The 12,754-nt window shown below is 37.1% G+C and overlaps 2 protein-coding genes across 8 annotated transcripts in view; one reads left to right on the top strand and one right to left on the bottom strand.

The window, feature by feature from the left end:
* PPAT (phosphoribosyl pyrophosphate amidotransferase) overlaps positions 1-12,754 on the bottom strand; it is a 51,334-nt gene that overhangs the window by 13,236 nt on the left and 25,344 nt on the right. For both annotated transcript variants that reach the window (XM_026093802.2, XM_064511127.1), the window contains exon 2: positions 2,444-2,510. In XM_026093802.2, the coding sequence (XP_025949587.2) occupies positions 2,444-2,510 (67 nt within the window). The remainder of the gene's footprint in view (positions 1-2,443; positions 2,511-12,754) is intronic.
* The window catches only part of PAICS (phosphoribosylaminoimidazole carboxylase and phosphoribosylaminoimidazolesuccinocarboxamide synthase), a 43,963-nt gene continuing 36,150 nt past the window's right edge, over positions 4,942-12,754 (top strand). For 2 of the 6 annotated variants that reach the window (XM_064511122.1, XM_064511121.1), the window contains exons 1-2: positions 4,942-5,349; positions 10,195-10,281. In XM_064511122.1, coding sequence (XP_064367192.1) covers positions 4,962-5,349; positions 10,195-10,281 — 475 coding nt within the window. In that variant the 5' untranslated portion in view covers positions 4,942-4,961. The remainder of the gene's footprint in view (positions 5,350-10,194; positions 10,282-12,754) is intronic. The other 4 variants (XM_064511125.1, XM_064511123.1, XM_064511124.1 and 1 more) reach the window with 3 other exon arrangements.

The following is a 12,754-nucleotide window of genomic DNA, read 5'->3' as shown; positions in this document are numbered from 1 at the left end:
ATTTTCTTCTGTGACTGCTATAGAGTCACAATGCCAAATCAAATGTCATCTGTTCTCCCACAGATGACATGAAGCTAGCCTAAAGTCTGTATCATGTGCCATTATATGTACAGAAATGCAATTGTGTACTCTTATTTTATTTAGGCAAACTTCATACTGCCAGGATATCTGACAATTCACAGGTCTGATATTAAGGGATGTAGCCATGTTAAGTGTTGCAATGGCTTAAACAAGCAATGTCACTTTAAAGCAGATATGGTTACACAGGTACATAATCTTTAAGATATGGTTTAAAATAGTCCTCTGATTTAGACTGTGCTGGTGTGAGAAAACTGATGTGAGTTATGCCTGTATAAACAATTTCCAATGAAGACAATCCTATGTCAGTATTATATAAAGCCTGGTGCATGTCAGAACATGGCAAACAGCTACTTTAACAGATTTTTCTGCATATCCAAGTGTGAAAAAAACAGACAAAGCCTTCCTCCTACTGGCAGAGTTGTGTCCACACAAGAGATTTAAGTTTTTCTACATCATGAGCTCATACAGTTATGCCAATAACGCATTATTTTTATTGTACAAATCTAGCTGAAACACTCTGACAGACAAATTTTGATGAGTCCTGCTTGGAGAGTTTAAAACAAAGGATTAATATCCTTTGTCAAAGGCTATCAAAGGCTTCCAAAGGCTATTAATCCGTTGTTGAGGGCTGGTAACAATCAAAAGAAAGGAACACACATCTGTGCCTTAGATGCTCCAGGTCACATTCTCATATATGTATTAGTTTTGAAGAGTTGAAAAAGGCGAGTTTGCATTAATGCACTGCGTTGTAAACTGACGCCATGAGAAACAGGCACCTTTCCCATTCTGTTGTCTCTGCTATGAAGAAGAGACAATGGGGGTTTGGAGGACAAAGGGATACAGTAGCATCTTAACTGCTGACATTTTTTAAGAACTGTTTTACAAATCAGAGCCCTAAATATATTTTCATCAGTGCAACCGACCCAAACGTTTGTTAAATCAACACCACTTCTAGGATTAAGCAAGTCATATGAATTATACTCCATGTGCTCTTTTTTACACCGTGGTTATTAGAGTTTTTAAAAGTGCTGTAGGCAAGAAATGTATTTCAAGGATAAGAGAAGCCATCACACAGTCTGCCACTCTTATAAAATCACAGCGGATATTGTGAGGTGGTCAATTAAATTCTTAGCATGACAGCTAAGTATCTCAGCACAGTAATATGGAATCACTACAAACTATTACATCATCTCCTGGAAGTTTATTCTGAGAATTTCTTTTTATTAAGGGATGGAGACAGCAGCCCACTTTAAAAGGAAGCTGAACTTCCTATAAGCCTTAAGGAGAGATGAAGCTCAAGCAAGAACAGGAATGAAGAACAGATACCGCAGTGCTGCAGTGAAAAAAACAGCATTTAAAGGTGAGGGAATAAAGGCTGCAAGTCACAGAAAGAGGGGTGAAATTTCTGAAGTAGGGACAAACATGACATTTTGGGAGACAATATTTTGCATGAGGTATTGAACAGTCATACATAGATACACATAATTCTGCCACAAAGCAGTTTCAACTATTGGACTGATTTCAACAGTTTAATTATTCTTCTTTCAACAGAAGTAGGTCTGTCCTACCTCAGGGACCTCAGAATATGAAGACAAGCTGCCTTCTGGTTGTGGTCAGAGAACATACCCTCAAGCAAGAGTTGCTCCATTATGTTTCCTGACATAGTTGTTTCCAATCCTCTACTCTTCCAGAATGGAACAGGCTGATGATTATTTTTTCCTGACTACCATTTAATACAGAATGAGCAGAAATATTTCCAGAGCATGTGGGGATATTCTTGGCTTAATACATACATAGGCTATGGGCATTTTATGTCTCTTAACATCCTCTGGGATTCTGTCAGCTTGAGGAAGATTGGGTGACCTTCTCAGACTTCTCGTCAGTCTCTTCTTCGGATAGTTTTTACTTACGTGTAAAGTAGCTGCCACTTCCTTGATCCCCACTAACACATGAATTAGTCACAGATCCATGTGCTTGTGCACAGCCTACAGTTATTTTTCTTTTCTCTTTCTGCACAAGCTGAAGCAGTAAAAGCTTCCAAATCTCCACAGTAAACACCTTAGGTGCAGGATGACTTTAGTAAGTAGTTTTTATTACATCAGTAGGCTGATGAAAATACTTCTGTTTGTCTGCCACTGTGTGCATAAGTACACACAGCAGAATAATGTTGGTATATGTGTTTTAGACATGCACTTAAGACAAAAAATTGCACGAGTAACAGAATTAGATACTATCACTGTGACTCAATCAGAATAGTCCATAAAAACATGTTACTTCTGTCTTTCCAATTACTCTGTTGCCAGGTAAAACAAACTTTCAGCATCTCAGCTGGGCATCTCCAAAACATGTATTTACATTTTACCTTGTGCACTTTGAATGCCTGGGATGACTCTCCATCACTTGTCACAATTCCAGCACTCTCCTGGCCCCTAGGGACAAAACACAATTAATATAAAGCACTGAAATGCTTTAACATAGTATGGATTGGTGGTTTTTCCTCTGTTCTTTACAACTTGAAATTTTAAAGTAAGCTAATTTGTTGTTCTGTTTTTACAGGCTTGTAATCAAAACTGTGGTTTCTTGCCCATGTTATGCTTTATTTTAAAACAGTCACATAAGGCTTGTGCCTAAGCCCACTGAATTCAGTGGGAATCTTTCCATTAATAAGCACTGGCTCAGGCTCTTATTGCAGGCCAATTTCCGTGCGGGCATAAAATAACAGCAGATGTTTAATCCGAAAAGCCACTTTGCCGTGATAGTTGTCTGGGCTTTTACTCTATTTCTGTTGTTGTTTGTTTGTTTTAAAAAAACTGATGTTTTTGCCTAAGGGAATAGATTGTTTCTTCCTGCACTTTGGCAATCATTTACATGTATAAAAATATGTTGACCCTCTGATAATGCATGTGGCTGAGCACCTAAATCCAGTATCGGGCACCTCGGTTTCTGAACCCAACCATAAAAAGACTGGTGTACTCAATCACTAAAAATTGAAATATTGTTCTTATGGCAAATCAACCTCAGACTGACAGTTGTGTTCTGTTGAACACAAGATCTGTATCAGTTCAAATGACAGTTTTTCCTAGGCTGCTTCCCATTCTCCCCCAACAGCAATCCCTGACTCCGTGCTCTGTCATTCAGACACGTGCCCAGAACACAAGCAGCATGAGTCCATAAAACTGCTGTGACAGTGCAAGTGGGAGTGCGGCACAACTGTCCGAGTTTTATAACGCAGTCGTCATCCATGAAATATGTATGTTTTGCAGACTGAATTTCTGTAGATAACAGTGCAGGCTGCTTTATCTTCCTTTAAAGTCTTCCTGGAATAAGGCAAAGTGTTACTTCTAACAGAACTGCTGCTATAGTCTCCACTGTTCCTATAACATTCACATGGACTTTGGTGGACTGATAAATTCCCAGTTCATATTCATACAGACAAAGTTTTCACACACCTGACACCAGAATGTCTAAATTGTTTAGTGCAAGTCACAGTTAATAAATCAGTTCTTGTTATAAAAATGATGGAAAGGGAAAGATGTTTTTCTTAGAAAAGGAAACACTTAGAACATTATTAGAATACTAGAACATGATGCTATTCACACATTAGACTGGTTTGACTGTAATTGAAATTGCTGGAATTACTTAGGATAAGCAACAATAAAATTGCGTGCAAAAATCTACATAATAGATTCTAATCTACCACTGAACATTCCTGTTATAAACGTTCTCTAAGACTAGAATCCCTGTATTGGTCACTAGCCCCAGTTGCATGTAAAGCAAAATTTTAAAGAACATCTGCCTACAGAAAACAAAAGAAAATAAACCTCATACATATCTGAACAAGTTTACCCAGTTACTGACACAGATAATCCTCAAGGAAAAAATTGCAGAGATGAGGACATTCTTCCTGAGTTCAAATAAATTGGTTTAAGATGTCCATCTATAAACACAAGGTTTGGCAATAAAACTTAAGAGCTGATATACTGCATTCAGCAACTTTTAGTTCAATTTTTAATATTTTAGATAATTTCTATTTAAATATTGACAGTGTTCCTTTAAATATCAACAAAATCAAACAGGATAAAGAGAGGGAAGCAAAAATCCTGAATGAAAGGCCTTTTCAAGTAATTGGATTAGGTCTTTAATATAGTGCTAAGGAAAGAAAATTAAGTTCAATTTCATTACTAAAAAGCTTATATAGTTTTCCCAATTAAGTGATTTTAAGTATGCAAGCTTTTCATTAAATCCCTAATAATCAGTGAACATTAGAGTTAAAAATGTATATATATAGTTATTAATTTAAAAATAAGAGCTTGTGTATCTATGTATATAGTCATTCATGGTACTATAGTATGAAATGTTGTAACTTGCAACTTATTCAGAAGTCTGGGCAATACAATTTCAGAATGTTACCCTGCTGGGAAACAGAAGCTGCTACAATGCCCACACAGCTCAGTCCCTGCAGCTCATTCCTAACAAAGGGCAGGCACAAGACTTTTTTTTTTAAAGGAACAAGATAGTGCAACTCTCTTTTTTTGCTTTCATTGCAACATAGTGATAATATTAAAACCGTTTGACACAATAAGGGTTAAAAAAATATGTCTAGATGCTGTTCTGTTCATTTTCTATCTCACAGAAGGTCGCCTTATCTTAATGCAGATACACTCCTTAGCAATCGTTTGTGCCTGAGCTGCTTTATTTGTCTGCCTCTAATACAGAGCCTGCTTATTTGGCAGTTTCTCAAGTTACTCCCCTCAGGCAGCTTGAGCCAGTAAAACTAGATCCTTTCATCTCGGTGGAGCTTACTGACAACCAGCCGTCTGGTTTCCTAGGAAACAAAATCTTGGCTAGAAATAGTGAATCATTTCCAGGTCACTTTCAACATGGAGAGTGGAGCAGGAAAGCATTGGACTGAAGAGGAGGTTAAAGCCTTGCTAAGCGTCTGGTCAGAAAAAAATATCAGAAAGCAACTCCATGGCACCCTGAGGAATAAAGGAATATTTATCTACATTGCTAAAAGATTACAGGAGTTAGGAGTTTGCAGAGATTGGAAACAGTGCCGTGCAAAGTACAAAAATCTGAAGTATGAATACAGAACGGTCAAATATGCCCACAACTCTGGGGATGTCACTAAAACCATGAAATTTTTTCATGATCTGGATGCCATATTGCGATATGAACCTGTCACACAATTAGCAGCAGAAGAAAACGGCAGGTGTTCTGCAACTGAGACGCAGCTGAACACAAGCCCCACAACAGACAACACGCAAGGTAAAAATTATTTTCACTTCTATTTTCTATCTTTGCTTAAAAAAAAAGAACCCAAAGCCTAAGTTTGCAAGAATGGAAGCTGAGGTTGCACAGCCCCAACACCACTGTGAGAACCGCAACTGACTGGATGCACTCCTCGCACAGGGGAAAAATGTTAGCACCCACCAGTGTTGAAGTCTGTAAATACAGCGCAATTCTAACAAAATCGTACTAACTGCTTGTATTAAAGGCTCAGTCAGGACCCACTGGTGTGAAGGCTCATGCACTGAGCAATTGGGTTCAAGCATTAAATTAAGAAATGCTACTTTTTTTCTTTGCCATTGCTTTTTTATAGCTCCAATTCAGAGAGAAACATAAAAAAAAGCAAATCTTGAAGCTGTGATGATTTCTTTGAAAATTGTTATTTATGATGTAACTAAAATTTCTAATTGATTTTTATTCTTTTTAACTAATAATTTAGGTATGATGACTAAATGTAAATTAAATTATTATGTAAGCAATTCACTTAAATATTTGAAAAACAAAGAAGTTTAACAGGATGCTTAAAAGGGATGTTTAATAACTTTGCATCAAAAATTGTAATGTACTCAGCAAAGTAACACTTATCATGATGATCTCAATTTTAAACATAATATTCTGAGACAAGAAAAATAAATACAACTGTTTTTATTCTGAAGGAATTTTTACCAAAGTAGTTGCATCTCAGGTTTTATTCAGCCCTCTCTACATTTGTATTTAGGCTGTGCTTAATGTTTCATTAGGGCCACAATTCGCTATTTGACACTCAAAATCTCCATGTCACATCCCAAATGTCACAGAAGTCTAAGTCCCCAAAATAATGATGGGTGTCAAAATAAGATGGCTAAAAAGAGATCTAGAGAAATTCAAAGCTGAGCCCAGTTTGTTTCCACACTAGGTACAGGTTTACATTAACTGAGGATTGTGGATCTTTTTAAGAAAACAGAAAACATTAAATTAGCATCAGAGGAGATTGCCAAAGGAGCTGAAAGGAGCTGGACATCTAGCTTGCCCTTTTACTCTTGAAAGTCTCCTTCTACAGTGCTGTTTTACAGGTTTGAGGAAAAGAAATTGATGTTTTTCATACTTTTCATTGTTTATCTTAACTGAAGAGCTTGCCTTTAATTTGTCTTCACTAATAGAAAGTGTCTAATCTGTCTGAAGACATTTAAAATAAAATGGTAATTTTATAATATTTTAATACATGCTCTCTGCACTGTGTATTGCAACTACATTCCATTTTTTTTCAACATGCAGAACTGAGGACCAAATCTTTGGCTAATGCAAGCTGTTACACTTCAGAGGACTGCATGAAACTAAGACAGTGCCCATCATCTGAGGATCTGGCTGTAGATTATCCTGTGTGCTTTGATTCAGTTTGCCCAAATGGTTAATCCTAATTCTCACCTGTCTTGGACCTCTAGCAAGTTTAAGTCAGAAAAGATTAATTTCAATTGTGAACACCAACCTAGAATAAAAAAAAAAAATTACTCTGGGTGAGATGCACTTCATTTTGAAGCATTGGGACAATCTGGTTTTAAAGGTGATAATCCTAAATTAAATACCTCTCTTCAGTTAAATGCACACGCATTTCCAATACTTCATTTTAAAAAAAATCTGTTTCGTACATAAACAGAAATCAAATGTAACTAGCTGTAATAATACAACACTAATGGTAAGAATTTAAATGTGAAGATTCTCACAGCAATCATAATTCAGCCACAATGAAAATATATTCCGATATAAATGTAGCCTGCAGCTACGCAGGATAGATCCATAACAAGAGACAGAGAGGATAGCTGTCAGAACACTAACTTTCTTCATTTAAGAATACAAGCCAAGGAAGCAACACCAAATATATTAGAGGCCCAATCCTTTTCCTATTATAGTGAGGGTTGCAATGCCTACTAAGGGGAAGCTGTCAAGCTCAGTATTTTGAAGCGCAGTTCTAAGGCTAAAATGGCATTTGTGGCTCTGCAGCTGATGTTCAGAAGATTTTCACGGGGGCAGATCTGAATGTAGCACTCCCACAGAACAAAATGCCATTCTCTGCACCACTGGAGAAAGCCCACTATTTCTACTACAGCAATCAACCCTGCAACTCCCCCACTGCCTTGAGGAGAAATGGGACTGTTCTCATGTGGGCATCCTCCACAAGGCAAAAAGACCAAAGTGCATCTACGTCCTTGAAAGTCCCCTCCTGGGTTTCTCCCTTTTGATCACACAGCAACACAGGAGAGGAGAGGAGAAAAAATGGTCCCTCCCTCCTTTACCAAGAGGCTGAGAAGCCTTATTTTGACAGCACTGAAGGAGCCAAGGATGCCAAGGCTTCTGACTTGGATGGGAGGTGCAGCAAAAACAAAATGTTATAAATAAACTAAGAACTATGCCAAAAATATTCACAATATGCATGTCATTTAATTAGGGAAACTTAAGTTATACTAACTTGTTTCATTTGAAAAGCATGACAAGGGACAGTTAAAGCCCTCAAAGACACTCCTTTATTTTTTACCTTTCTGCTTAGCCTCAAGCTAAATATTCATACTCGTCCTTACTACAAAGCCACAAAGCTAGGCTTGGTGTTTGATCTGTTGATTCTCTCAGCTACTGGGAGAATGCCAGGGAGAGGGGAGGAAGGGAAAGGAGGGCAAGAAGAGAGTACTTCTGTGGGACTGAATTGTAGTTCTCTAATGTCAAGGCATTTTGTATCTCACTGTTTTCTCTTGAAAGTGTAATTGAAGAATCTAGTATTTTAAAATCACAGTCAAATCTCAGAGTGAGATGACTCAGGACAAACTTACTAGCAACACAAACTGACTCCCAACTCCAGCACATACAGCCAGTGATGTTCATGTTATCCTCCAAAAATATATGTTTTCAGAGGCAAACACACAGTCTTACTTTAAATGATCATTTAAAAAGAAAAAACTCAACATATTCACTTCTCTTAAAATCAAGTTTGGTATTATCCCAGTAATCAAACACCAAGGAAATCCCCATAGAGTGATGGTACTCTAAATAGTACCACTGGTTAGAGTCCAAATGAATGTTATTTTGTTAACCAGCTTTGATTATTTCAGGTTAAAGCAAGAATTAGTTTTAACTTTTGAATTTGAACAACAAAAATAAAGCTTGCGTAAGTAATTCATGTTAAGTAATCTACGTGTTCTTATATTTCTCTCTTTATGTTTAAATATTAACATACTGGCCACTTTCCCTGCCCTTTGCTTTACAACAGCAAATGCAGAAAAAGTATCAAGTCAGAACAGAAATAAATCTTAATAAAAATACTGTCATGTGTACCAAGCTTAGACAGCTACCAGAAATGCAAACAGATCCTTCAGAAATGATGACTTGCAAATGCTGCTCATACATTATTTTCCATGTCTGGACTTTCACATTATATCTTTTACAAGTATTTTATATACATATTTTATTGAATAAGGGTATGCAATACAGACAAATGAACTTTTTTTTTCTTTTTTCTCAAATATTGCAATACCTTTTTGTGTTAACTTTTCTTATTTATAAATTATAAATTGTTTCTTTTAAAATATTACTGCGTAAATAGCACTGCTTAAGAGTAGCTTTTTCATTTATCAGGGCTTAAAAAAAAAACCTTGCTCATCCCAGTACCCATGGCACATTCAGTGGCATTCCAACAAATAATTTGTTCCTCCTTTTCCACAGTTTGCTTTGCAGCTCTTGAGCAGATAAAATGCTGGTCCTTGCACTACAGCAGTGAAGGCATGAGCACACTTTTTCTTCGGTCAACCCAGCTACAGGGGGTAGCAGCCTCTGCCAGAGAAACACGGCAGATAGCTGGGAGCAGTTACAGAGCAGGACACTGTCTATGAGTCATTCTGAGTCTTGGTGAAAGTTAGGAGGATTTAGAGTAATGTTTTCAAATGAACCTAAAGGTAGTTTTCAATTTCACCTAGCTCAGGGATACCACATTCCACATAACTGCACTAATAATTTCCTTGTTATGAACTATTGCAATACAGTTCTGATTCTGGCTCTGATTTGTGACCTACCTGGTTGGAACTGATAGTAACTCACTCAACATACAGTGAATCATCATTTCAAACCTTCTATCAACGTGGTATGTTGAACACAGTATACTACTGTAGAACCATTTAAAACAGTCTGTCCTCTGTGAAAATTAAGCTGATTCAGAACCTGACTTGCATCTGCTGCTTTCCAAGCTAACGTAGCAGTTGCGATAGATTTGTTTTTAATCAAATGAAGGAACGCTATACTGTAAAAAGCTAGAGCTGAATTAAGCCCATTACAAATACGTCTGTTCTCTAGCCAAAATATTTTCCGACTTTCCTTGTACCATTAATGAATTTCATAATTTCCAGAACTCTTTGCACTTCTCTTAATACTCTTCTTGGAAAAAAAGTTATTGCTATATATATAACATAAATCTGAATCCATGTGCAAAGTAATCTGAATCTGTGTGCAAACACCACATTTATTTGTATGTCTTGTACTTTACATTACTGGTTTCGAACTATACTTTTAATGCGCAGTCCACGAATACTGAGAGTCAAAAAAGCATAGCCAAGTCAACTAGAATCAAGCCAGTTTCTACAAGAATTTTAAAATGATATACACTTTAAACAGGCTTCAGAAGTAAGAATTGAAATTTTTTATTTTGCTTTCTATAACTTCTGTCCCCTTATGACTACTTTGAAATATAAAATAATTTTGGAAATTACAGAGTTAATGATCTCACTGTGTATGGACATTTTCAGTTAAACTAATTTAAGCTAATTTAGTCCATACCTATTTTTCATCTAAAAACTCTTTCCTTCCCAGGTGAAATATCAGTTTCTTTAGAAGATGATGAGGATGCTCCAGGAGATCCACTACTTTTTATGTCCCATGTCAGACCAGTTCAACTAGGTATAGTATGATGGTGCAGAGAGAAAGAACAAAAACTAAAAAGCAACATGGCTGTCACAGCAGTTTCTGCTAGCTTGAATATGCCATCATTCAGTTTCTTATCAACACCACTTTAAAATGGTCACACTTTTGCACCATCACCTTCCCAGTTTTAGGACTCAGAAGTCGACACATCACTACATATTGACCACTGTATGTAACAGAACTACTACATGACCACCTTCCACACTCAGAACACATCCCATGCTATAGTTTAATCATACTAACCACATTGACCAAACACATAAAAATATTTTGTGATCTGCTAGTGGAAAGCATTCCAAATGGTAGTGTGTGATGCACACATCAACTTGTGGCTTTTCTCCAGCTCAAGTAATTTCTGCTAAGAGTGAAATACCTGAGCTAGGAGAGAGATGCAGAGGTCAGACCTCTACCACTGAGTAATTCAGACCTGCAATAGTCTTCAAGCAGCTCTCAGTATCTGCTTCCCAAGCAGGGGTTGGTGAGCAATGCTTTAGGCCAACCAAGCATACAGCTTATCTGTGAACTGTGCTGCTATGGTGATTTTGCTGAGGAAAGCCATTATAGAGCAAAGGAACAAATCCGGCAGCCCAGAAGAGGGAGAAAAACCTAGGCATGAGCCCCTCCAAGGGGCTGCTAAAGGAAATGGAGAAACCTGAACACATTTTAGGCAGCATTAGGTAGCTGGCTAGCTTTTTCCTTGCCTGGATGAACAGCAGCACTGTCCAGAACTTCTGAAGTGCTTTTTCTATTTTTGACATACCTGCTGTGCCCTACCATATATCTTCTCCCTGCCCAGTTACAACAGCTTTTGCTAGAGAATCTGCAAGGTGCCATATTCAAAGAGAAAACAATGTCCCATCTAAACCTATGGCTTTTACAGTGCACACTACACTCCTTTTGTCTGGCATAACAAGAGATTAAAGATACAAGAGTCTCATATGGAATTATATATATATTTATTAAAAAACCCTTTTCTTGCAGTAAGTACCTGAATCAAAATTTACAGGAATATGCCTAAATCCATGTTATTCATCAGTGCTTTTGCAACACACTGCCAAGCAGATTTGTTTGGCATGCTAAAAAACCCTTTAATTCTGAGAATGCTGTTTTATACCAAACCAGCAAAATAACTTCAATTGCAGGGGCTCTCAAGCATGCACTGATACTAAAAAGTCTTTCCTAGTGCCTCTTTTAGTTTTTGAATTTCAGGCATTATTTCAACCACCAGTGAAAAAAATGCTAAGCTCCTTATATCTATGTTGCTTAATATTTTGAGTTAATTTCAGCAGATTTCTCAACATTTTTTCCCTTTTGACAAAGCTTAGAAAAATATCAAAATATGCTATCAAAACATCTTTCAGACAAAAAATACTGGATATCCTCTCTCAAATGATTTTAAAAATATTTTTCAACTAATTAGAACTAAACTACATCTGAAACATAAACAAATTTTTCAGTGACCATAACCACTTTGTTTCAAGGTGGGTAAAATGCTTTGAATCTCAAGATTTTTTAGAGGGAACGAGGAACAAACTAAGCAAACATTTTCCACTATGCTCTACTTACTCTGCATATAGTAGAACAAATGAGCAATCCACTGCCCCATTAGAATCTGTATAAACCAATATGCACAACAGGAAGTGAGCTCAGCTGCAAATGAACTTACTAATGAGAAATACTTGTCCACATAAGAGCTAAAGAAACTTTATCCCTCACAAATTATCCCATACTCTACGGTTTTGACTGAGAAACACAGAGCTAGCAGAGCACCTTCCACATTCTTTTCTTAGGCCTTTTCTCTGGTCTCCATGGTGCTCTCTGATAATGAAGAATAAACCACTTTGGAAAGAGCTAGTTGAAATAATCCCAGTAGCACTGAGCAGAGACTGCATCAGGCTTATTTGATATTGGCAGTTGTCAACCATGGCAACTCCTATGGTTGCATTCGTATGTGAACAAGCATTTTCTTTCACTCCTTCAGGAAGAAATGAAGAAAGCATAATTGATATGTCACCTGAAAATTACCCTCCTCAACATCCTATCAGCGAGCTGGCTGCTGCAGAGTTCAGATTAATAAGACAGGACTAACAGGAGGAAAATTGTTATCTTTTAGTACAGCTTTTTCACAAATACAATGAATTATGGAGACTTGCAAAGAATGACTACATCTAGGACAAGTTTGTCACCAGATAGGTTACTGTACACAACTATGTTCCACTGAAGCTGTATGTGCAAGCAAAGGTCAAATATTTTTGCTACCACACAAAGGTTCAGTGACTATAAAGTATCCAATCTCCACAGCCTGGCTTGTCCTTTAGAATAAGACAGTTGCAAAGGCATTTGTCACCTCGGTATGACTGCAAAAAATTGTGTCAGTTATCATGCACTTTCATGTCTGCTCTCTCTGATAAAGCACCGGAATTGTTTGGAAAAAAAAGTATTTTTTTGC

Source organism: Dromaius novaehollandiae, chromosome 4 (genome assembly GCF_036370855.1).
Source record: "Dromaius novaehollandiae isolate bDroNov1 chromosome 4, bDroNov1.hap1, whole genome shotgun sequence".
Taxonomy (NCBI): domain Eukaryota; kingdom Metazoa; phylum Chordata; class Aves; order Casuariiformes; family Dromaiidae; genus Dromaius; species Dromaius novaehollandiae.
Note: the sequence above shows the minus strand (reverse complement) of the source record. Positions and strands in the feature narration are given on the sequence as shown.